At 33.2% G+C, this 27,929-nt stretch overlaps 2 protein-coding genes across 4 annotated transcripts in view; both read right to left on the bottom strand.

The window, feature by feature from the left end:
* Nucleotides 1-27,929, bottom strand: part of LOC133197094 (uncharacterized) — a 138,019-nt gene that overhangs the window by 37,490 nt on the left and 72,600 nt on the right. The gene's annotated exons all lie outside the window — the stretch shown is intronic.
* LOC133197093 (protein KIBRA-like) lies at nt 390-27,224 on the bottom strand. 3 transcript variants are annotated; one of them, XM_061332930.1, is made up of 25 exons: nt 27,016-27,224; nt 22,726-22,835; nt 20,776-20,870; nt 17,782-17,890; nt 17,508-17,667; nt 15,570-15,699; nt 14,230-14,352; nt 13,807-13,958; nt 12,574-12,738; nt 12,269-12,358; nt 11,370-12,143; nt 11,167-11,229; nt 10,946-11,032; nt 7,946-8,132; nt 7,644-7,811; nt 7,426-7,517; nt 6,645-6,742; nt 6,383-6,468; nt 5,844-6,101; nt 5,621-5,716; nt 5,180-5,339; nt 3,533-3,606; nt 3,340-3,369; nt 2,455-2,579; nt 390-2,189 (listed from the first exon to the last, which is right to left on the bottom strand). In XM_061332930.1, the coding sequence occupies exons 1-25, from the start codon at nt 27,141-27,143 to the stop codon at nt 2,057-2,059; spliced, it is 3,693 nt and encodes a 1,230-aa protein (XP_061188914.1). In that variant the 5' UTR covers nt 27,144-27,224; the 3' UTR covers nt 390-2,056. The 3 variants fall into 3 exon arrangements, with proteins under 3 accessions (XP_061188914.1, XP_061188916.1, XP_061188915.1); XM_061332932.1 differs by lacking the exon at nt 27,016-27,224 and adding an exon at nt 24,444-24,547; XM_061332931.1 differs by lacking the exon at nt 3,340-3,369.

Raw genomic sequence — 27,929 nt, 5'->3', positions numbered from 1 at the left:
TTGAACAAATTTGAATTTATGTGAAAAGTTAAGGAGTGTAGATTCATGATTATTCAAATCATGGCCCTTAAGCTAATAGGGGGCCACAATAGAGGGTCAAAGTCTAGATAAAAAAAACATATACTTGAGCTTCCTCTACTTTAAATTAAAGTTGTTGAAATCTTGGGCTTTTAAGTTGACGGTCACAATTAGGGTTTGATTTACTGTAGTATCTACATATTTTACTCCCAAAAAGCTCAATCCTTTGGGTAAAATGAGTGTTAACCGAGTAATCATCAAAAATTTCTTGTGCCTGTGAAATCCATTTTCTTCACATGTGTATATAAACTCCTGATTATGGATAAAATGGTAACAACTCTTCATATAATTACAAAGAAAGACAAATCTACTTCATTAAAATATTTTGCTTTATTTATGCAAAATATAATTGTTACATACAAATAATGATCATCCTGAGTATCTAGTACAGAGTGTTACCATGGCAACCTACACTGAGTAAATCAGACTGGTGTTGTCCACATACAGTCTAAACAAAATACTGTGCATTCAACCCAGGTTACTAAAGCCTGACAACCCAAACCAAGACGTACAGGAATACCCTCCCCAAAGGGCGCATTGTCATACAACTGAATCATTTAAGAAGGAAATAAAAAGCTGGGTTCAAAACACGCGATAATAACAGGGTTACAAATTCTGAATAAAATACATAAATCTAGATCTGAAGTTTCGTATCTTGACAACATTCTACACAAATTCGAAGTTCAACTAACTGAGATTCTTGGAAATGTTTGTAATTTATAGTTGTGAAAGTCATTTATTGTGATTTGCCAAATATCTGAAATGATGCATCTGTTATTAATGCTTGTGAACTCATACAGCTGATAAGCTAGACTTTCAGTCATAACAAATGTATAATGATATGATTGTAAAAAATAAACAAAACCACATATAACAAGAGCTAAAATGAAATAAATATGATCATTCAACATACTAAGCTATAGTGTAAATATATAGATAATACATGTATATAGATATATGGGTATATATATATTAAACATCTAAAACAAATCACAATCACAATTAACTTTCATATGTAAGATGTCCAATGTATGTACAAAACTAGAACAAGTTTTAACATAATAAACTAAATTAAAATATATCCAAAGTTATTGCTAACAGGAATTTTATTCACTGCAGTTTTAGTAAATCAGTTTAGCTTTCTTAATGTTCTAATTTCAATGTTTAAAAAAGTCTTGGTATAGTGTTAAGCTAAAATCAGTTGAAATGGTATATAAAATGCAACACTCTTTGGTTTCACAAATGTTATGAAATTAAAACATCGTTATCAAAACAGTGTATATGATATCAAGAAGCAAGACATTTTGATTACCATTTAAGTAACTGATGTACATAAAAAAATATGAAGTGTACCCTTATTTCTCTACAAATATCACACACCTTTGATTAATATCGTTAATGGTAAAAAATACCAATATTGCAACAATTTGTTCACAGAAAAACAATATACACATACTAGAGGAAGCCAGTGATGTGGAGTCCACTCATGTCAAAAAAATGATAGTTTTTAACCACTGTCTGCTTGCATAGATAGTAATTGCACTATAAATTATGACTTCAAAAGTTTGAATAAAAATAGAAAAAAAATCACTGAATGAATTACACATATTTTATAGTGGTGTAATATTGACTATTTAGTCTTTACCCATTTGTGAATGACACAATGACACAACCATATCAAGCATGAGGACTCTTTTTGTCAACATCACACACAGACTCCTCCCCCATCATGTCAATCAATCATCACAATAAGACACCTCCTCTTTTCTTCTTTGCCGACAGCTGTCAATCCCTAATGCCCATGATGGCAGATCCTGTGGTTAGGCACCAAAAAAATAGCATTCACCTGCTTGCTCTGTGGAATCTATTTCTCTTTCAGGAACATATGGAATGGTTTGATCACAGCTTGTTCAGCTTATACAATTAAATTAATCTCCTTGACAGTATTGTGTCTCTGAATATTTTTTGAGTGTAAGTTTCATACTTCCTGTCCAACTCTATCATCCTTCAGAAATTCCTCCAAGCGGTTTTCTTCACTTAGAGTTACAGATGTTTCATTTGGAATAACAGGCACCGTCATGGAAACATTTGTGAAGAAAGCCATCTTTTCTCTAAAAAATATTTAATTTAACAATTCAACATCTTATCAAACTTCTTTCAGATGTATCAACAACATTCAACCTAGGATTACTGGGAGATAAAATAGGGATCAAAGCTTCTTTACTTTACAAGTGTTACATTCCTAAAGGACTGAATGTTTTATACCTAAAGGGCTGAGTGTTACACACCTGAACATACTTGAAAGACTAAGTATTACATACCTGAAGGACTAAGTGTTACATATGAAAAGGACTGAGTGTTACATATATTACATACCTGAAGGACTGGGTGTTAGAGTGAGGGCTATTCCTTTTCAGCCTTTGAACTTCTCTGGTGACTTTTTTCATCATCTGTTCAGCTCGTCTGTCTTGTTTTGATAGCTGCTTGCTGTCTTTATGAGCCTGAAACAGTATCATCATGGCACTTGGCATTAAATTGCAGATTAACTGTGAGTAGATGCCTATTCATCTCATTATCTGTAAAGTACATATTCATCAAAAAAGACGAAATATGATACATATATTATAATTCTCTGAAGACGCATACTTTTCCTATTTGAAATTAAACAAACCACACCTTTTAAGGTTAGGGTAAGAGTCTACCAGTAATTCTTGAGTTATCCATTTTATTCCAACACAGAATATTTTTTGTTGGATACATACTTTCACATAAATTTAATACTACAATATTTAAATGATCTAGTACACAACACTGAATGTGTTAAAAGTTTATAAAAATAGATATAAATCATTTTATTGATACATGTATACATATTGTTAGTGAATAAAGCTTGGGTAAAAGAAATTACTGGAATATATGTTTTACTCTGTATTTATAAGTTAAACTGAAATACAAATTCTCTTTTATTTAATTACATGTACATATTTTTAATTTTATATGTTGCAGTTTTTATATGATTGTCCTTAGATGTGTGTAATGTATGATCTATATACATACACATGTATAAAAAGATAAACTATATTTTTATTTCTTCATGGTTTTCATTTCTATGCAATCTTTCATAAATAACTATGGTTAATTTTAAAAGTCAATTTACATAAATGGACAAACTGTTAAATGTCTGAGAGTACAAGGATTGCACATTCTAGTGGACAAGATATATTTCATGCATAGCATGCTGTTGAACAAGTGAATCCTTACTGTTCTAACAGCCTCAAGGTCTCTCAGTTTCTGGAAAACCATTATATTATCTATTCATCACAATTTGATAAAAACTCTCATTTTTATCCAAGACTTAATTTTTGTTTCAATTATGCCTATGCTACTTTTCACAAAGTTTTATCATTGCAGACAATTTATGTGGAAGAAAGTATGAATGTTATGAAGACCTTACCATTCGATCTGCTTCTGTTAGAAGTTTCTGAAACTGTTCGTTGTCAGCCAACCAGGAAGGAAGCTCAATCTCACCTATAACATATACAAACTTGTTCAAGAACTTGTGTCCTACTTTTTTACCTCTCTCTATATATTCCAGAGATCCAGATAATTTTTAACCTCGAAGTGTATTTACTCCCTGATTTTCAAATCAATGCAGATTTTGCTTTTCAGCAAAATAATCAAAGAGTATTTTGTTAATCTATTGCTCTTTTGACATCCAATGTGATTTTTAACTTCTTATCGAATAAGCGTTTTTGAAAGAGGAATGTAAAAAAAGGACAGTTTCTGCATTTATCAATTAGTTTAATGAAGTATATTAGGTTTTGCTATATAAATTGTTGGCATCAATCGAGGTAAAAGTTTTAGAGTTACTCCCCGTTTGCATTAAAAGCAAAAAAGCATTTATTATCATAAATCAATAAAGGTTTTTGGCTGACTGTAGATGATATTATTGCTACAGAAAAGGGTAAATATATAAGAACTGTTTAATAAACAGTGATAAAGGATAAATTAGACATCATGCGTGTTTTTGCGGGATTTTGACAATATCAACGTCTATGCGTCAAGAACGAAAATTTGAATGTTATATGAACAGTGGAAATCTGTGATATTTTCATACAAAATACGAGTATTTAATATTCAGATCTTTTTCCTGAAATGAAAATCGGCCTAGGTTATTCCGAATACGCTTATAAATCAAAATTTCCTTTTGATAAAAATTCAAACACTGAGCTGACCACAATTCACATAATTAGTACTTGTATCATTCAATCTGTCGTACATGTACGCAGTACTTTCGTAGTGTAATGCTTATTTATGATTGTAAATGCGTAATTGTACGCCTCGTTTTAATTTTTAATGCGTATTTTGAAAAATTCAATGCATATTTCTGCAAATACGCACCTTATCTGAAGCTCTGTATTCTATATATTTCTATATTGGTAAAATTTCAATGCACAGTATTTACAATTACTGGAGGGACAAAGGATAATTCCAGATAAAAATGAAACAATATTCTTGAAAGAATATTTCTTGAACATCAGAAGCATTTTTTTTATTGTACTGTTCAGATGCATAGTATTGAGAATAGACACACTTTCAACCAATTCTATATTCCGATGTTACAATTTCCATTGCAGAGCCTGCATAGGCATGACAGCACTTGACAACACCTTTCATTTTTTATTTCAGTCTTTTTTATCAATATGAACTTGTATATGAATGGAATAAGAGTCTACAGATTTTTTTTTACATTTGTGGAAAGATGACCAACCTGTGAGAGAAAGGAAATTTGTACAAGCAGAAGTCAAATCATTACCTATTAAAGCTGCTTATCATCTTCAATAACTCCAATAAAATCAGCATTTTTTCTCATATATTTCCTAAATTTTCTATTTCTATTTTCCTCATTTGGTTCTTTTCCTAATTGAGAGATTCTATTCAAACATTTTTCAAATGTTGAAATGAAAACCTACATTATTTAGCATTTAACTGTGATGGTCATTATTGATAAAAAAAAAAAATAACCCAGTAAATAAAGAGACACCTGATAAAAAAAAATTAAGCATCTTTTCCGCTATTCTGATATCTGTTCAATACCTACCCTTTGCTTTTGCATTCTCCAGCAGTGTGTGAAGCTCTCTCAGTCTCCTAATCTCATCATGAAGTTGTGCATGTTTAGTTTTGGAGGCTTGTAGATCCAGTTCCAGATCTATTGAAGTTCTCAATGGAAGTTTCTCCCCACGAATACCGTGAATAGTTGACTGAAGTATACAAGAAATTAAAATTAAAAGAAAAATATTTCTTATAAACTTCTTCAATATTAAATTTTTTTTTTACAATACATACATGTATTAAAGTATTGAGTTTTGTGGTAAGAGTTGTCACTCTTCTAATTCTTTTATCCATTCTTCTATCCATTTTTTACCATCACAAAATTTTGAGGAGGATTTTTTTTTCAATTTCATACACAATTCATTATTGTATCCACCAATAAAGTTGAAATTTTTAATAACCAAGATTAAGTTGTCAGTTAATATCTTACTCTTTTCCATCGCATGCTTCTGCGATCCAATGAATTCCTCTGAAATGGACCTTTCTTGATATGTGACATAGCACTGTCACTGTCGCTCCTGTTCAGCTATAAAAAAGATTTATAGAATAAACATTGGACTAATGATTGCACAAAAATGTAGAAATTTTACATAAATCAAAATACTCTGGAATCACAGCTTACAAAAAATCTTCCAGGTTTGTGGACACCTTACCCTACACACATATTGACTGCCGGGTCTACATGCTGGAGAGAAAGTCTGTGACCTCCTGATAGTGCTACTCCTGGTTCCCTCCTGAGGTCTCCTCTTAATGGTGGCACGGTCAGAGTACATAGATACGGTGTTTGTTTCCTTGTCACAGGTTCCTGTAGTCATGGAGTCCTCCTGGTCAGTGGAACTCCCACTGTCGTCTTCGATGTGAACAGCATTATGGAGCTCTTCCATGACTTCATTTATTCTCTCATCATAGTCCTGGAAAATAACCCTCACCTGATTTATCATAATTTTTGTTTTTTCATTATGGAAGGCATTGCAACTACACTCTACACTGAATTTCAATGAACAAATGAAGAGACTTGGAAGTGTGTGACAGTTCTTGGTGAATCAAGACCTCTGACAGCCAAGTACATTTGTATTTTTTCAAGTAAGTTTAAGAATGCCCCGCTTTATAACAGTTATTCAGATTATCAAGGGTTTTTTTAATAACTATTCTGTACATCAGCCACACATTGTGACTTGTCTTTATAACTTACAGCCTCATTTTCAACATCCTCCTCCTCCTCCTCCTCGCCACCTGTCATGATGTTCCTGTTGTACAACTTCTCCAAATCTTCAGGACCTATTGATCAAAGCATTACAATCAGGTCTTACAACTATATTATTTTGTAATCTGTTTATGGTGGATATAGGTAATAAATTATGTTGGCAAATTTTGAATTTGACAAGATGAGCATGTAACATCTTATGGCACAGTAGAGCAGTGGTAGACAGTCATGACCTGCAGTAAAAACTCACCATGATTTCGTGTCAAAGTGGATGTCTGGGAAGATATTACTGTAGATTCATCACTACTCTCTTCTTTCAAGTACACAACCAAGGGATGCCTTAAGTGACTGAAAGATTGGTAACTGTTGTTTATTTTACTTACATGAGAAATCAGACGAAAACTAGTCATATTACAGTGTGTGTGAGTTGGAGTGTTACAGGACCCAGGTTAGCAGCTGATTCTACACACTTTATAGCCTTGAACTTTTACAATCAACTACTCTATGCAAGACAGGATAGAGAATTCAAATCAATGTAATCTGTGCACTTGTTCAACTTAATTTTATCTTTTCTCTCTCATCAGAACATAAACATGCAGTCTCAAGAAGTGGGAGTATGCATTTTACTTCCAGACAGAATTGCATCATTTGTAATACTTTCTAGAAGATGTTAACAACTGTTTAGGGCATTTCAACTTTCTATCCTCTCCTCTGTCTAATGCATGCATCACTGGTGTTGAGTGCATTTGAAAACTGCTAGATGTGCAATGTGCATTTATTTGATATGTAAAGAAGAAAATATCAATATTGAATTCCCATCATTGTAATAACCCCCCAGATTTGCTTACTTGTCCCTTTTTCAAAAATCAATTTATATACTTTTCTTGAAACTTGTTAGGAGAGCACAATACAACATTTTTACTCAATGATTCTTAAATAAATTGGAATGATTCTTTGATGGGAAATGCCTCTAAAGACAATCATTTAATTATTCATTTGAGGGAGAACAACAGAAATATAAGTACATATACCTGCCATCTCGGAGTCCCTCTGTAGGTGTCTGTCTGTCATCAGTTTTCTCTAACCTGGCAGAGGATGCTTCTAACAACTTCGTTATGTCCTCCTACAATTAAAATAAACAATTTGTTCAGGATTCATAAACACTGAATCTTATTTTAATTACAGTGTATATGTATATACAGCTTTGATTTAGCCAACAGTCTTTCTTGAGACCTTACGTTAAGCATACCTTTTGACTTTCTGGGGAGGCCACTGGAGTTTTATCTTTGGTGGTATCCAATTGTTTCTGAGTAGAATCAGAGGAGTCTGACTGCATGAATTTAAAGCTTAATACATTGTACCATTTCTGGGATACAGACTTAGGGTCAAAGTCTGCCAGGCTAACCTGTGCACAGCCCTGTGAAAAGATTGGATTATATGATCTTCTACAATACAGAATTGTAAATAATTTGTGATATTGTTTACAACTTATCTTTAATACAATCTTTCAAATAACATAATTTGATTTCAGAATTAAGATATCAAACTTACCAGGCATTCTGAGCCCTGTTGATTGTTTAAGCTCCAAATCTGGACTTGCAGAGTCTTGTTAATGAGTAGTTGTTCTGGTATTGAAATCCTGAACTCTTCACAGAATTTGGGATGTTTTAAATCTGACAAAGCCTTTGTTGTCCATGATGCATTCTTAATATTGGGAAGTAATGCTGCCTTTATGCATCTATAAAATATAAAGATTCACACATATTTTTCTGAAAAAAGTCAACTTTATTCAAAATTGTTCTAGCATCATCATACTCACCATAAGTGTAAGTAATGTATGCAACAGAAGCACATAATATGCCCATTAAAACAGATATCACAATTCCAAAATGAGACTACGGAAACCTACATTCATGTTGCAACATTCCCCCTTCCTAAAACTGACAAGGTTTGATGATTCTAGGTCTCACACTGTGCAAGATAATGTACAGAAGGAAATTAAATCGCAGAGTTAATATTTGCTATATTCGCGGAAAAATAAAAATTCCGCGAATTCAACATACCGTGAATAATTCTTCAAATAAATTAAAATATTACTGATACCTGAGATTAGATAAATTCTTTCAGAGTTTCCTTGCAAATATAAAAGCAGTAATTAATATAACGGAGATGTAGACGGTCTTCTAATTATGCGGGTGTACGGATCAACCACTAACACATTGGTGTTTTTAAAGTTTAACTGATAAAAAAACGTCTATAACTAACATTTAATTTTGCCATCCAGTAGAGGTGCGATGTAATTACCTATATAAGCATGTATGGTTAGATTTCACCCGTGCATATCACTTTGTTAATTTTATAACAGTTCAACATTTTAACTATCAGTACTGCCAACTGATTTAGATTCAGGGGGATTTATTTATACTGCGGTAAATACTACTCTGTACGCTACTCAAAACATATCTATGATCGAAAAACTGCCAAAGGGCTTCCTTTTTTACCTAAATGTTTACAGGTTTGGATACGACTTAAAATCACTTTAATAAATCACTTTACAACATGTAGTCTTCTAATCGGCATCAGTATGGTGTTTCATTCTATTAAATCAGGTTCAGAATTAATACAATACGCAAGGAAAATACTTGTAGTACATGTACTGAAAAAAGTTTACGTATAATTTTTCCTTTCCGCGAAATCATACGACCACAATTTGCTGCAAATTGAACAAGTCGCGATCTTTTCCGACCACGATTTTAACCTGCTGTACAGTATGATCCTGGCACAAACTGACCTGTATAGCCATTAAATTGTGAAGTGAGGTGACAGAGACTTTCTGTTGGGTTACAACACAATTTTTGCACTACAATGCATCAACTGACATGGTTTGACGATTCTACCAGTAGGTCCTAGACTACAAAATATGATCCGAACTTGTTTGATAATTTATATCCATTAAGTTCCAAACCTCCCTACCAAAAGGCATCATTTCTTTATGTTGGATGATTCATATCTCTAATTATGTAATATGTGGGTTATGTATTTACGTTAACACTAATTTATGAAAAGTGAGGTCAAGGTCAAAAGAAGGTCAAGGTCAAAAATATTGATGAAGTTGAACAGCTCTCATCAATATGTACAAGCAAATAAGGTTTGATACAAATATATAAAGTTTCTTTGAAATTTGGATAATCACTTATTTAAGAAAAGGTCAAGGTCAAAGGAAAGGTCAAGATCGAAAAATCTTGATGAAGTTGAAAAGCTCTGTATCAGCATATGAAGTTTGATAAAAGTATTTTGAATAGTTTCTTTGTAACTGACCTAAATGCAAAGAGTGATGGAAGGATGGAGGGATGGAAGATGGACATGACAAACACTATATGCCCAAGCAACATTCATGACGGGTCATATTAGCTCATTACCTACAAGCACAGCAAAACGAGTGGCCCATGGGGCACAACACTCATCTAGTCTTCATCATCAGATTTTTTCCGATATATCCCTATGTAAAACTTAGATTACAAATTTAACCCCACCCTATGCCAGAAGGTCATGATTTGAACAAATTTGAATCTACACTGCTTAAGGGTGCTTCAGGTATAAATATGACTGATCAGGGGTTGGTTTTGCTGTTCTTGAGTATAAGACTTAGATTTTCCCTACATATTCTTATGTAAAACTTTACAATTGTCTGTACAACTGAGGTCATGATTTGAACTAACTTGAATTGGCACTACCTGAGGATACTTCCATATAAATATGACTAATCAAGACTTTGCTGTTCTTGAGAAGGTTTTTAAAGATTTTCCCTATATATTCTTATATAAAACTTTGTTCACCTATTGTGGCCCCACTCTAATCCTGGGGGTCATGTATTGAACAAATTTGAATCTACACTACCTGAGGATGCTTCTATATGAATATGACTGATCATGGCTTTACTGTTCTTGAAAATAGGGTTTTTAAAGATATTTCCTATATATTCCATGTAAAAATTTGAGTGCCCGTAGTAGCCTCATCTTACCCCTAATTTGATTTGAACAAACTTTTATCTTCTCTTTGTCAGGACACTTTCATATAAGTTTCATCTTTTCTGGCCAAGTGGTTCTTGAGAAGATTTTTAAATGACCCCACCCAATTTTCACTATAAATTTATTATCTCCCCTTGGAAGAGGGTGTGGTCCTTCATTTGAATCCCCTTCACCCAAGGATATTCTGTGCCAAGTTTGGTTGAAATTGGCCTAGTGGTTCTGAAGGAGATGATACTTTGAAAAATTTAGTACAGCAATGACAGACAATGGACAAATTTTGATAAGAAAAGCTTACTTGAGCCTTCGGCTCAGGTGAGCTAAAGAGTCTTAAAAATTAGGTACGACAAAATGATGGACACAAAGGGATTACACTATATGTGCTGACAATTTCATGGCAGGGCATAAAATCAATTCTGCAGACAACACTGTAATCAATTTATCTGTTTTTATCTGTTCTCTATATTCTTTGTGACAGACCCCACATCAAATACAGGTTATAGAACTTGGAATAGAGACAACTTACACATTGCTATTCTGTGGGAAAGCTAGTGCCGAGAGATTCCTGGCCTGCTCTATACCAATGATTAGCTGGCTGTCAACACTCTTGTATCTGAAAGTAAACATAAGTCAAGTTCAGGGATTCTCATACTTACATCACAAACTCTCTAATACGAAACACATATCATAGCTGTGAATGCCTTGAGGAATCAAAAGATGTATATAAACAAAGATTGGAATGCTTACTTGAGTTTTATTTGAATTTGGGCACTTTCCAGGTTCATTTCAAACATGTCATCAATGGCATCTCTGAAAAATAAAAGCAATTCAACAATTTTCTTCATGACAAATAGAAATCTGAAAAATCTGATACAAAGCCATTCTGATACTTTAAAAAAAAAAATTTCCATAAATAATGTTTAATTCTGAATTCAGAAAGAACTACAAACCTTTTGCTGGTGACATTCATGGAAGCCTCAAATACTCCACTGTCACCAGCCACTGACTCATCACTGACAGCTGCTGACACACTTCTGGTATTGCCACCTGACAAATTATTGCAAACACCGGAACTACTTTCACTGATTGGGCTGAGTGGGGGGTTAGACACATCCATGATGTCTGCAAGCTGTGACCTTTTGGCACTGATAACACTGTCACTTAATGATTGTCCTGGAGGGGGATTTGGCTGCACCAATGATCCTTTGCCAGCTTCTAATCTAGGCCCAGAGGGCAGTCCATTCAAGGGGTCTATGTTTGATTGATCTGCTATGAGATTGGCACCGGCATTATATGATAATGGTGGTGGTTGGGGTATGTTATAAGTGTTAACTTTCCTTGGCAAGCCAGCAACATTTGTCATGTGTTGTTGATATGAGGGAGGTGGTCCAACGTCATAAGGGGACACAGGGGGTGAGGAGGCAATTGAGGATGAAGATGAAATATCATTATTACTGGCCATAACACTTTGGAGATAACTGTTTGTGGCTGCTTCAGTCACATCAGACGACACCTGCAGCTCGTGGATAGGAGAAATACTGTGTCCTTGTAACAGTTTCTCCACCCTGCGATGCAGATCCTGTAAATTTGTGTCAGGAGAATGCTGCTGGCCATAAATGTCCAGCATGTTAAGAGAGTTCAGTGACCCACGACTACATGATGATAATGAACCTAGTGATCCGAGGCTTGATCCTGATGACACAGAGAGAGTACTGAGAGACAAACTGAAAGTAAACAAAAGTAAATTGAAAGTAAGCACTGAACCTTTTCTGCTGCATAATCTTCTTTTAAGCTCTCTGAAAATCAGTTGCTTAGAGATATCTAATGTTTATTTTAACTGAAAACCAACCTGCGTAACTGTGATTCAAGCAATGATGTAAGTCTGGTAGTCTCTGCTAATTCTTGCATAATTGATGACTTTTCTTCATGAAGTTGAAGTCTACAACAGTTTAACAATATAAGCCATTGCACTAGTTTCTGTATTTGTCAACATCATTAACTGCCTAAATTTTTTAAACATTTAGTTCAACCAAGTACAAACATTGTATAAATATCATCTAAAAGTACAACTTAATCCAGATGATTGCAGCGTGTGCACCTGCAGAGCACTTTAAGTGTGGGAATTCATTTTTCCACTGAGATGCCTATACTCACCTATCTGCAATCTGTTTGTTGGATATCTCCACAGCAACATTCAAATCATACTCTAACTGACTTATTCTTTGTTGTACATCCTTCATTTCTACCTGACTTCGACCTTTAGGATTTATTCCTTTAAGTTCTCGAAGAAGTTGCTCTTTTTCTTGCAACAACATAAGTCTGAAATATCAAATTCTAACTTTAATAAAATTCAATATTTAAAAAATATACATGTACTACAACAATGGAAAAACAGAAACAAGAGGCCCATGGGCTACAATGTCAACTAAGTCACCTCAACCCTGCTCATCTTGCAGATTTGAAAAATATATATATATATTCCCACATACAACTTAAATCCTCAGTCGTGCCCCAGGCCTAGCCCAAATGGGGAAATTTGTATCTACAATAACTGGGATGCTTGTTTTTCCAATTTGACTAACTGGGATCCTGGAGTTCTTGACAACAAGATTTCTAAACATTTTTTGGTGGCCATGATTTGAAACAATCTTGAATTTTTACTAGATCTCTTGCATAGCAAACAAGAAAAACTGTGGTCTTCCTTTTATTGTGAAAAATATTTCACCCCCCCCCCCTTTATTTCTATATTCATATCAAATTTGCCTTTAACATTGACTATTTTCCAGAAGAAATCTAATCTATAATGAAACTGCAAATTATTTCAGCATACCTTGTGAGGCAAAATTTAACAATTATGACAACTTAACTTCGTAATTTTATAAAGGAATGATAGATATTTATTCCAGTTAGATTTATCTTTCTTATCAGAGGGTTGATGAAACCTTAAGGCCCTCCTTTTCTTTAGAAAATCTTTTAAGACTTATTCCAACATATTTCTATTTAAAACTCTGATTCCCAAACTGGGCTCCACCCACGACCTTAGGGCTAGGAGATTCGTGAGACCAATTTCCCCTGGGGGGAACAATAAAAGAATGTATTTCTTTACATATACACAGATGCAAGACATCTGCAAGTTTAATTTAGATGCCCCTTGAGATGAGCTGGAAAATAATTGAAACCTTGAGTTAACCTTGCTTCTTGAGACATACATACAGACAGATTACAGGGGTATAAAAACATACATGATCCTAAGTATGTAAAATTAGATGGATAGTGATTCCAGTATTTTGTTACACAGGTATAAAAACATATATGATCCTAAGTATGTAAAATCATGCTTCTCTGTAAACACTGTATCAGGTGTGTACTACACCCCTGGCCACTGACCTGTCTTTGTCAGACTCGTTCTGGCCTGGTATCATCTGATCCTCAATATTGGCCAGTTTGTGCTTGAGATTCGAAAGCCTTCGTTTAGCTTCATCATACTGAAGTCTCAGTCGTGTAATTTCTGTGATGTATCTGTTGCTGCCAGGTCCCTGCTGCAAGTGTCCAATTTCATCAAAATAATTCATAAACGAATATAATACTGAACACAATATTCGATTCTTAAATTTCTATCAACTATGAACCAAAATAATTGCATGTGCACAGGATATCACACTGACAGAATAAACAAATACAATGTTCAATTTATGAGAATGGAAAACTGTCAATGAGAGCATAATAAATGCCAGATGATTTTTTTTGACTCGTGGTGTTCAATTCAGTTTCTTCCACAATACTGATATAAAGAGGAAAAAACTGAATTACCTCCCCTCTGAGGTCAGTTTGAGAGGCAGTGCTTGATTTGAGTGGTATAGACAGAGTTGATACATCTGGGGATGATCCACCATGTTTGTTCATCAAAAACTCATCTTTTAAGCGTGACAGGGACTGCAAAGCAATAATGAGAATTTATATACATGTATATGCATTTGAACTCATTGCACCTACCTTGAAAAAAAAATTACAATTAGAGGGGATAAATAATTGGTGAACATGGTAAATATTTTTATTTTTGAAAAAAAAAAGAGTTTTAAATATTAGTTAGATTAGATCACTAAGAAATATGAGAATATTGCTTCCTGCAAAGTTACATAACTGCTGCATAAATAGAAAGTAATATTTCATAATACTGTATATGCACTCTTGATTAACTTGTGGGAGACTATTCACATTAACTACATCTCCAAAGCAATTAGCATCACTGAATGACTCAATACTTAGGTTTTGTTGTTGCCAAAATTACATGCAAGTTATTCTCATACATATCCTGCACAAAAATTGCTTGCAGCTATGCTAGATGCTATGATTCATAACCAGAAAATTGCAATTTCAATGAAGGTTTATGTGAAAATAATTAATTCACTTTTCTCTATTTTACTAAAGATATTGGGGGGAAACAATTTAAGTGTTTATTGATATTCTTTCTTATTGTGATTTTGCAAGAATTGCTGGCAAATATTCAAGAGTTATATAATATTGCTGTTCAGCACAAAGCACCGTGAACTCCTCTGTCTCTCATATTGTTAAGTACACTCTCTACATCCATTCATATCAGGTAGTCTTCTACTAAAACAATTTCTAAAACCCTTTTTATCAATTATCAGATATTGAAACAGATTTTATTACAACCCTGCCAATCCCTAAATCCTTTATCATGTATCTATCTCAGTGCAACACTAATCCACAGAAAACTGAGGCAAACAATTGCAGCTAAAACAGGTTTTGGTGTTTTCTCTAGGAGCAAGAAAGTCTTAGAAGGTTTGGCAACTCTCAGAACATTTGATTTTTTATCAATTGTTCTACAGGTGTTAAGGGCTGTAGCAAGATAATGTTTTGTAATACATTATAATCATCAACAAAACTTCTGAATGAACAGGTTAGTGACTCATCCTGTCAGCCCCCGCTTCCTTCCAGCACCTCCCAAATCAGTAAACATCTACCAGCATTATTTCCATTTCAAAATTGAATAGTGCATTTTCAAGGTTTTGGATTGTATCCCAATGCAAAATCACATAGATGTGGCATATTTTTTATCACACCAAGAAGAAAGCACTAACATTTAAAATTTGACTTTTATATCCAAAAGGAATAATTCATCAGTTTACCTGCATAAGACCCTGTTTTTCTTGTTCTCCATTAGACAGTGAGTTTTGAAGCTGTCGAATCTCAGACATTATTGAGTGAGCCTGATCTATGCTGTAGAAACCCCCTTCTCCAGACAACTTCTTGTCCACTCTGAAAAACATTATCCCATTCAATTGCTTCAGAGTATTACTGGTAGTTAACAAGATATCACTATAAAGACTATATGACCAGATTGCAAAGTATCCACAATTTAAAAACTGAAGTCTAAATTGGTTATCTATTCTGAATTGCCTGCTTTATAAATAGAGCACTGAGATGGAAGCATGCCTCCTCCATCCAATCTCAAGGTTATAGGTCATGGCCAAGATCAAATAATGGACAACTTTAAAATAAATTACTTCACATTAGTATGAAACTACCGTGTGAAGTTGACAGTTAGAATTGGTCATTCTTAACAGACATGTAAAATTATCAAATACCTACTATTGAGGTCAAGGCCAATTCCAATGGTTTTACAAAAAATTTACTAATGTGTGATGTTAGAAGATAAGCTATTCTCAACAGGATTTTTTTTCTGCATTTAGTTATATCAATAGAAAAGCTAAGGTAAACTAAGAAAACAGTATGTAACACATCTTGATAACTATGTGTAGACTGTGAATAGGTCATGCAAAAAGAGCTACAAACAACGACTAAACAAACTTGTTATTTGAGATGGAAGGACAGACAGATGGAAGGATGAACATCGTAAGTCCATAAATCAGAGTTTACTTTGCAATCTGGCCAAAAATATACACTGATATACATTTAATAAAACAGTAATAATGACAGGCGAAATTAATGTAAGCATTAATACGGTAAGCATGAGAATGGAATTTCTTGAAATATGCTAATTTGAAAAGACTTTCATAAGTCAACCATTCTTAATATCTATGTAGATAAATGTGCATGCAAGCAAATAAATCAAGCAAAAACTTATTTTTTGATTCAGTGAATACATTAAGTCACTAATTAGAATCACTCAAGTAAAATTAAGAATTTCTGGACAGATTCTTTGACAAAGCTGCATTTATTATGCTGATAGTGACATTACTGAGGGATTAGGATTGAGGGTTTCGTTATGTGTGTATCTGTTGTACATTTTGGATGATTCTCAGTTGTTGTTTGTTTTCCTATGCCTCTAATCCGTAGGGGTCATCTCTTCATACAGGGTGAACTCATGGTGCTTCTCACAAACAACATTCCACAAATTCCTGACCATCTCCAATTTTACTTATGATGGGGAATTTTTTGACAAGCCCAAGTCTCATTAGTAATGATAAAGTCCTATTGTTCACTGACCTTCCACTGGGTAATCTTTCCTATAGCATTTCTAGAGTAACATGTAGTTTCTTCCTCTTTTGTTAGCTGTTAATTTGTGTCAAACTAACAGAAGGTACTGAATATTTGGCATTCTCAAACAAGATAATATGTCCTGATATTGTAATCATTTCTTTTGAAGTTTTCCAATAGCTGGTTTATTCATTTTAAATAAATACTCAAGAACAACAACAAATGATAAAGTGTTAATCTATGAGATTTCAAATTACTTACTTAACATTTTTTTGGGTGGAGTAATTTGTAATAAATCAATATGACCTTCAAGAAGAAAACACTTAAAAGCAAGTGCTTAAAACTGTAATTCAATAAGTTTGGATACTTTTTTGAATTATTTTTTTCTCTCAACAATTTCACATAAATCACAAATATTGCTGCAAATAAATATACTAAATTTTAAAGATAGCAGTAGACTGGGTGTAAGCACATTGAAACAGAGATATAATGGGCCTAAGGCATGTGTTGCACATTTTGTTTAATTTCCTTTGAAATGAAAATCATTGACAGAAGTGCGTATATGTAATAAACTCCATAAACCCCCCTCTGTAAATGTTGGATTGCGTAATGTGTCGGTGTCTTACTGTGCTAAGGTTTCCACTCCCTGCTCCTTGTACACCATCTCAGCACGGATCTGCTCCAGCTCACGCTTTAGCCGAGCCACCCTGTTCCTGGCCAGATTCACATCCGACTTCAAAAGGTCAGGGTCATACTTAGTGCTGCCAACACTGGAGTTGGAATTCACTGCAAAAGGAAAATAAACATGATATGCTTTGCAAAAAGAGCAACATTTCATGTAAATTACTTGAAAACATTTTAAATATTGACAAAAATTGTATAAAACATTTTATGACTTACAGCTTGTCCTTGATGATTTCCATCCCCCCAGTGTGTCATTTAAATGTTCAAATTCATCCTTTGCTAGCTGAAGTCTCTGTTCTTTGACTGAGAATATCTCTCTCTTGGCCTGCAAGAACATCAGTTCACATTTACAATCATTTGGATTAATACACCACATTGTTGATATTTGAGCAAATTCACCGTTTCTGCACAGTTTTCATGAATAAAATGGGGCCCACAGTGTTCTCCTTAGTATATTGCTGCAATTTTTTCTTCAAATCCTTCATATCTTTTTTTGCATGTGTCATGGTATGTTCAGATAATTTCTAAGCTCACAGAAAAATTTCCAAATTTCCCTTCTGATGTCCTTTGCCTAACAAAAATAACCTTGAGTTTGAGTTTTTGACAGTTTCTGGTCAGAGAAAACCTGTATAATATACAACTAAGTTATAAACACTCAGTCAAATCTGTGACTGATGACAGACACTTACATGTAAATACCTATAGAGAAAGAGGGTACATTTTGATAGTTTTAAAGAATTATAAGAATTTAAGAAAATTGAAAGATTATTTTTAAATTATTATGATATATATACCCTTAAACATCAATACCTTTTCTTCAGGACTTGAATTCATAATTTTGTAATTAAAAGACATAATTAAGCAAACATTTTTTCTGCATCATCTAGGTTCACAGGGGTTGAGCAAAATGCGATTAAAACCTACTAAAGCGATTATCATAAAATTAATGGAAAACATCAGCCTATTGTGGGACATTAACTAAAGACTTAATGTCTATGGAATTCCAATTCCAAATTTCCTAATGCTGAAATAATTAATGAATAGCACAGTTATGCAAACAGGTTGCCTCCTAGATTACTAGGGGTGACAAAAAGACTTTATATAAAGAAAAAGATCTGCAAAATGTTATGAGTTTTATTTAGATCCATTCTGACCCATAGGGAATCCGATAGGAAATTAATTTCTCATAAAACTGCAATCAACTGCAAAAATCAGTATGCTACATCTGATCAGGTCCAAAAGTACTGTAGATTTACAAAGATTTAATGAAATTTCAAATTCACACCCACCCTAAGACAATTGCAGATGAAGGGCTCATTGCACATGCTGTGGTGTTATCATGTGATCTGATTTTAATACATGGTCAAATTGTCCAATGCTTTTAAGCCATTATTTCTGACCATGGGTACCAAAATTTTAGAACTTTGGTACATGGTGTATTGTTCCCCATTTTAACTTTCTTTTGTTTTATAGATGTTCAGGAGTAAGAAAGAACATTTTGAAAAATATAACACATCAACACACATCTCACTGAATTACAAGTATTACATCTGCTTTGTCTCCCCTTAGGGTTCTAATCCTATAAAGAAGAACTTGAATTTCATAATTTTGACAGATGGCACATTACTAGGGCTGTCATGGTTAACCAAAAAGTTGGTTAACTGCAGATCAAACACTGACCATACGATTTGTGTTCTCCTGATTTTAGTTCAGTTTTCTTTACATTTTACAATATCCTTTGTATTTTACTACCCACACTTTGATTGGTTCTTTAAGTTGATAAATGATATTCTAATTCAATGACATTCTAAGTAACAGTGATAACTTGTTAACTGTAAAACAATATGACACCAGCATGTAAACAGGAGCATTTGGTTACCCTATTCTCTTTAGAGAAGTGGAAAGCCTTTAGCCTTCATTGGATTCCATGGATAAAGGCTTAAGTCTGTCTACTTCTCTAAAGAGAATAAGGTTGCATGTGACCACAGGATGAAAAAATTCAGTGACCTCTCGTCCCATTAAATATTGGTATGTTTATTATAACTGAGTAAATTATATGTATAGTTTTTGCAGAAATTAAGTATTGTTTAGTTGAATATTGGTCTTACTTCAAAGAATCTAGACTCTTGAATCTGCCTACAAGATTTTCCTACAATAAGTAGATTTCACAGTGACAAAAACACAGGAGGACTTAATATTGAATCTATTAATATTTGAGATCTTGTATATATTTCCAAGAACTCCCTTTCTACTGCTAGTAAGGCCCAAATATTAACATTTCAGCCTTCAACTAATATAAATAAAAAAAAAAACAACTGAATCTGGTTTTTGAACATCTTAGTCATTGATATAGATATTTTCAGAATACCCAACTCTCAAGGGTATTAATATTAGCATAATTTTAGATTAAATTACTACTTGTTTCAAGAATAAAGGACCTGCATTATAAGCTTGGTTAGTAAAAATCATTTTGCCATGCTGAAATATGCCTGGGACATTATTTAAAATGAATCCTGTTGATGATGCTAATATGAACTTGAAAAAAAAAACCAACAACCTCAGTTTGCTTTTTCAACATCTTAGTCTTGGAGGCAGCTTGTATAAACTCATCAGAAGTCTTGCTTTATAATTTGTATGAATATCTTTGTAATTTTAACATTTCAAACTGAAAAATGGTCTATAAGAGCAGAAGAAAAAGAAGTAAAAAAGAAGCTTTCAACTCCATTTCATTATGACATTATGATTTGATAATTCATTAAAATTCAAGATGTTCAACAAGGCAAGAAATATAAAAAAGTTTCAAACATTTTGACCTTGCAAAGAAAGCACCTAGAATAATGTAGAAAATAAACAGAAAAGAGAAATTAGTCACTTGGAGCTTGTTGACAAGGTCTCTTTGAGCTGGACCACCAAAGAAGATGGAGTGTAAACATCAAAGCAGGACATTTACAGTATGAAATAAGAAATGAGCTAAATAGTGATTTTTTTGTACTTTATGAGGCGAACAGAATGTGGAGGTCTAGTTAACAATAATGAGTAGGGAACTCTAACATATTCAATCATTTCAACTGGTAAAACTTATACATCATTTTAAATAAAACCATTTTTGTAACACCTAAAACACGGGAAACAATCTATTAAGCAACTCCAACCTTGCTGACATTTGATGTTTTAGTATTTTGACAGGTGTGTACAGGTGAGATGTGTTACCTGGAGGTCCTCCTGAGCTGTCACCAGGTATTCCTTCAGCATCATCTCCTGCTGCTCTCTCCATTGTTGCCTAGGATCTTCAAGCTGGTTCGATTCTGAAAAAATTAACCAAATACTCTGTCACTGGGTGTACAGTTTATACAATCCCTATTCCCTGTAGTGTAGAGAGTCTGATAATTACTTCAACCATATGATGTTAAATATGAATAAGTATGAACACTTCTAAATACCCAAATTCCCATGGCAGAATCTTAAAGATTCAGAGAAAAAAAATAACAGTACTGGGTTACTGATTAGTAACAACAGAACCACCACCTACCCAGAGAGGAGGGAAAACCCATTACCCCAGTAACTATTACCGGTAAGTGCTGTGAAATCCACATATAATTAACCAAATTCTGTTGGTTGACACATATACATGTAATAAACTGAATTGAAATGTAAGCAAGATAGTGAGGAGTGTAGACCTTAAACCTGAACAATATCTGAAGTCTAAAAACTTAAATCAATCTTTGGACAATTGGACCAGGCCTAATGCATAATGCACTGAATTTTCCTAACCAGCCAGAAACACTATCTAAGACAAGATATTCAACTAATGACAGGAATTTCAAATAAAAAGATAAGTTATTGGTGTTTATAGATTTGATGCTGCTCAATCTGATCGTAAACAGCCAGGGAGATTTCTCTGGTGTAAGCAAGTGCAGAAAAAAAAGCAGTATAAAATGCTGGCTTCCTCTGCCTTCTCATGTCATCACAACCACACAACAGCAGCAGTAGTCTGGCAGCTTGTCACTGATTCTAGCCAGCCCCTCTATCATAAACAACAATTCCCAATATTCTCCATCAGTATCACTAAATGTAGTACATTTCAATGAACTCCACTTTAACCATTTTGTCACTGATCTATCTTAAAAAATATAGAACATGTTATGCATAATGCAGCCTCTTTAGTTTTTAAGCTATAAAACATTTATCAAATATGTCGAGTGTATCATTGATCAGTAAAATATGATATGTATGCAGTGTAGATTGTCAATCATTTTATTATATGAAGTCTGACAAATGCTACCCTGTCTATAACCACTGGCATGATCCTCACGCATCTTTGTAATGGAACACGTAGCACACATAATTTAATCATCTCTGATCGCCATATCCATATAGACATGTATATTGCACTGTAAACCTGGAGTAAATGGAGAGATGGATGGGTGTTTAATTAATGCTACCATCTGCTTTTTATCACAGTACCGGTAATACTGGAAAGCATATATATTTAAAACCAAACATTTTTCAAGAAATCTAATCACCTAGTAATTCACAGCCTTGAAATAACCTTTGATGCACACTTATAAAGGACAGTCCTTGCAAAGTCACCAAATTAAGTCATATAAAACATCTTTCAACATTTTAAGGTTTCACAGCAACAAATGAATAAACAGAACTTCAGTATATATATAACATAAATTATGCAAATAATAAGTTAATACAAGGCAATCTTTAGGTGTGTTTGATAGTTCTACATCATTACACCATCCAGCTAAATTTGAAGAGCTTGTTTTTGAAAACCAGGACTTTTTCATACTAAGAATGTTTTAAATATTTCAATATCTAATAAAAAAAAAAAGTCCATGGCCTATTCTGCACCACTGGGGACAAACTTCACTCAAATTTATTTTACATCTATATTTAGTACATCTACACCATTAACAACCTCCCAATTCTCTGAAATATTCATTTTGGGACATCATTATATAGATCAACAAATTTTACTTTTATACTTCAGTAAAAATTGGCAAGTCAATTATTCTTTTGGTTATAATGTCTTACTTGAAATATACATGCAACTAATTGGAAGTTAAAAGGGAAAATGGGCTCAAGTGGATAAAATATCACTTTTTTGTAATAAGAATTTTTACTTTCTTCATTTGTTGCCCTGATACTTACGTTCGTTGTGGTTGATGAAATAGACACCTATTTGTTGGTCCACACATTCCTCCCACCCATAGGGGAGCTCATCCCCCACACAATCGGCAAACGTCTGGGGTTTGGTATACCTGCAAACATAATTGCAATTCAATGATCAATCAAAATGAAAATACATGACAATCACACTGATGAAAAGGCATAAAAAACTTATAGGAACAAAACTAAATATTAAAACAAGTATCACACAGTGTTTATTTCACTAACTGTGCATATTACAGTACAATATGTGCTTATAATTTTCTCTCAGACTTTTCAAATAAAAATTTAAGATTTTTAATTCCATAACTATTCTGGACACAATCTTTTTTTTTCCAATACCACTTCATAAGAATGCTTTTTGCTGAAGAAACCGAGTCTAAATTTTACAACTTTCTGAAAATTGAACTTGTGATCCGAAATACATCCAAACTAGAGTTATATTCATATTACATGACCTTTGCAAACCACAACCAATGATTGTAGTCAGTAGCATTTGTAACCTAATGCTATATTATTTTCATAATTTTATTTTTTATCATAAAGATGTATCATTTATTGCTATTATAAATGGTATTATTATAAATAAAAATGTAGAGTTCATGTTTGCTATCCTTCCCTCAAGTAGAACAAGCTCTATTTTGACATTCTTCTTTCATTCACTTATGTCCAGGGGCATATTTGTATTGGTGTGCATTAGATTTTGACTGTGAACCTCTGTTTGTGCTTTTTAAACTTACCTCTATACTAAGCAATCAATCTTTGACATAGTTGGAATTCTTCACAGTTAACACATTGATCTTGCCAATAATTTGAGATAAAGGACCAGTGAATTGAGTTGTAATGCCATAAACAATAATTCACTAACCACTATTGTTATTATCACATGGAGTCATACAAGTTCTTTACATTCTATCCTAATATTGACACAAGTCTTTGGAACAATTTAAAGCAAATATCTTTCAATGTACTACATGTATAAGTAAACTGTACATGTATTTTTCAGCAGTGTAAATAGATGTGAAAACGTGTGAGGTTCCTTTAATTCATTTTCCCCCTTTCCGATCATTGACATAGTACATTTGCAATAAAAGATGTTTATTCAATTAATCATATCTGGGGTTTAAGCCATCCTTTAATTTCTTGCATTCCTGATTAAAGTGCAAATACACAACATAAAGTCATTCAAAACATAACTATTCAACATATTTGTGGTAAAATAAAAGAGCATAAAAAAAAATTGCAAATACCTACAATCAATTTAAAAATTATCATTTGTAGACCCTGTCATTACAAGAACATCCAACTCTGAGGTTTATAAAGAAAAGCAATTTCTTGTGCTTGTATGATTTGAGAGTCACTTTGCAACCAGCATCTTTCTTGGTACAACTGTCCGATTGTACCAGAAATGGTATTCATTGAATGCTTAATATCTCCACATACATAATTATCCTTCATTTCAGAAAAATTCTTTATGATGCAGACTTTGTAGGCTTGATAAAAATCTGCCGTTTTGAATCTAATGAAAAAGACCTTACTTCATTTATGAAAATTAAATGATAAACATGCTTTGCAATTAAATCTCTTTCATCACTTCCTAAAATTCCACTTGTTTTAAAAACCACTCAAGCTGAACATCATAAACAATCTAAAGAAAATCTGAGGCACTGTTCTAAATCCAGGTTTTCTTTGTTACAAACATTTAATACTCTGATGTGCTCCTGGCAGGGATTAAAGACACTCAGTTAAGAATTATACACATCATGTACACCAGAACACTGGAAATTCAGTATAAATAAATACAAACTTAACTAATACATTTATCACACTTGCATGAAGTATGCATTCTTTTTAAAGATAATTGACACTCCCTGGCAAATCATACAAAGAAAATTTTACTAGGCATGATGAGGGTCAAATCTAATATATTGACAAGCAAGCTGGTAGTGTACAATATCTGTATAAAATGCCACATTTGTCAAATCTGAAAATCAGAAACAAAATTGCTTATATACCAAGCTCTCTGCATTGACTTGTGACCAAGAAATTTACTTATCAAAACATATCTGGTACTTGCTTGACAATTTTTCAATAAAAAATCCTCAATTTGGAAAACAATATACCTCAGTCAGAGTGTATGTATTTTAAAATTATTACAGTCTGATATATACTCACTATGTCTATTTTGTGATTTTGTTGACACATTATGACATATTGCAAATTGTATCATCATGTCTTATTTAATAGGTGAATACACAATTGAAAATTAAAAAAAAAAAAAAAGACAGCTTTCTCACCTGATACTGAAAACCAAAACATCAACAAATCCATCCTACTTCTTAGTTTAAAATCAAAAGTAATATGCAAATAGTGAACTCTGATCAGATGAAATTTGATGTCAAAATTCATGATAATAATAAGGATAAAATTCAACAAATTATGCACTTCTTTCCAGTTAAATTTTTCATATGACTTTTTTTAAAATTATTACTTTTAAAGAGTTTACCCCACATAAAAATCATTTGTTCAATTACCCAGCAATAGTCATATGTCTGTGAAAAGTTTTCACTGTTTCTGGGCAAAGACAAGCATTCATGTCAATGCCTAATATATAGATCTGTGTCCTTGGTAAAACTTGTGAATGTATGAATAGTATGCAGCATAAGAAATGGGTAAATGCCGGGACCCTAAATGCCACGGGAAAAAAAATAATACTAAATCAACAAAGAGAAAAAATGTGATCAAATATTTGCAAGTTCTAAAAATTATACATGAATTTTGAATTGAAATAAAGAAAATTGCAATATCTTCATTTATTAGAAATATAATTACTTTAGATGACTGATGTGTATCACTGCACAGTGCACAGAAATTCAAGAGATGTAACACAATGATACCTGAACCTGTTGAAATTAGACTGACAGCCTTAATCCACTAGCTAGAACAATAAGCCTTACACTACATGATGTTTTTTTTTAAACAACTGTCACTCAAAAACAATGGGTTTTAATTTATTATGAGAAAAAAAAATGTTACACCTGTAGCAAAATTTTTACCATATGATTGTTATTAATAAAAAAAATCAACATTGTAAACTAATATACAAAATTATTCCCTTTCAAATAATACTCTTGCACTTTTCAGGACAAATTGGAAGCTAAATCAAAAATCTGTTATACTAAATTTGACATTACCCAATACACATAGAAATGCATGAACTGAGCATTATGCATCTCTCTTTGCATTGCAAATACTCCTTCTTTTTTGAAAAAAAAAAAAATAACTTCTGATGACCAAACAACTCATTCAACACAAATTTCCAAACATCCCATTAAAATGGACACAACTTCCCATATGATGTATTCCATGTGCATTGAAGTCATTTCTAAAAGTGCATACTTGTAACAGATAAGTTTTGATTTATATCAAAGGAAGAGTGAGGGAATGCATTTGTAACATATGTACTGATCAAGCACTAAAAGCTAACTGCCTTTTTCACATTATATGATTTTTAATGAAACACAAAGTCTTCAAACAATTCTTAATACAATGATTTCAATTAACGCCAGCAAATATGCAATACTTAGGATTCAGAACTGTAGCTCTATTGGATATAAAAAATTTGGATACAGACATACTATCTCTGGTATGTCTTTCCAAATTTTATTTCCAAGAGAGCTACTGTTCTTCAGCTTGTAACATCATGCATAATCATTATGAAAGTTTCAGTGCTCTAAAACAAACAATTTGAATATAGAGGGGAACAGTTACGCTAACTAACAACAATCTCATGCCAGCTGGACCAGTAACAGTATACAACTGCTATCAAAATGTCACATACAAGTTGCTGATGGTAATAAAAATGTTAAAGTAAGAATAAATAGCCTGGTATTCAAAGGAACAACATTTCCTTGGTTATACATGGTGTGTTTGTCCTGGTCAACACATAATTCCAATAAATGGGTTAATGTGTCTATTAACATAGGAGTATATTATTCATACAATTTACACTGAAGTCAGGCATTCATCAAAACAATGCAATTCGAAATATGCAGGTGAGGACTTACTTCCCTTGTCGGAACGCAATTCTTCGTCAATACACACTGCATATTTCACATCGAAGGTGCAATTACAACTCTCTCAAAATCTTAAACAACTCTGATTCACAAAAACACGAAATAATGCGTTCTTAGAAAATAATCATTTGTACAGAAACAAGGTAACATAACATACTAGGTGCTTCGACAGGGAAAAACGCCAGTAATATCTCACCTGTCCCGCGGGTCAATCCAAGTTGTTCGGTGAGTGGTGTGGTCTATAAAGAACTTTTTTCCATCATAATCAAAACATTCCTCCCAGCCTTCGGGAAGGGGTAGTTCCCCCTTTCCTCTCTTTGGCATATCAACCCAGTGTTTTGCTTTGCACAATCCATAGACTTGCACGTCTAAATCCTAAGCGAACCACCATTTTCTTTTGGCAATTAGCATATGTGACGTCATCCATTTGTCATGCATTAGCCAATCAGAATCGTATTGGAATCCCGCGAATACTCGATACACAAGTTGTAAAAAAGTGGTTAACATTAGATGGTTACAAACTACAGGTAGATTAACAATAAAATTACACTGCCTCTAAAAAAAATGAGTTTGCCTTTTGCTTCTTGTTTTTTTTTTTTAAACATGGACATTGAGATTCTATCAATATGAAAAACATTTTTTTTTTACTCAAAACCATAAATTTTGAGATTTTCAGTATCAGTCTGTTCTCACACTACTTTTGGTACTGGGACCGGACCGCTACAATAAAAAAAAAGACTTTTGGGGGAAACTGGGAAAGTCAACTTATATGAAAACCGACCACATTTTTGATAATAATTTGAACTTAATCATAACACTATAATGACAAATTGGAAAAATAACACCATTGTCTTAAATGAGAAAGGTTGAGTTATAGACAAAAGTTCTTTTAAAGTTAATATAGAATATCGACCACTGGCATGATAGTTTTATACATTTTTGAATCTCAAAAGGGTTGTACACGAATACTATTAATTTTGTAAAGAGTTCATAAACAACTTCTCAGTATAGTTGGCAAGGCCACAGGAAATGGGTTGGTGGACGGGGGGAGGGGGTGTCCCCCAATAATAATTTTGCCGATATATATAGTATATTTTCTTTCATTTATTT

The sequence above is a fragment of the Saccostrea echinata genome, unplaced genomic scaffold, assembly GCF_033153115.1.
Source record: "Saccostrea echinata isolate AGI-Se365-2 ecotype Australia unplaced genomic scaffold, CSIRO_AGI_Sech_v1 ptg000030l, whole genome shotgun sequence".
NCBI classification, from domain to species: domain Eukaryota; kingdom Metazoa; phylum Mollusca; class Bivalvia; order Ostreida; family Ostreidae; genus Saccostrea; species Saccostrea echinata.
This window is presented reverse-complemented; position numbering and strand designations above follow the sequence as displayed.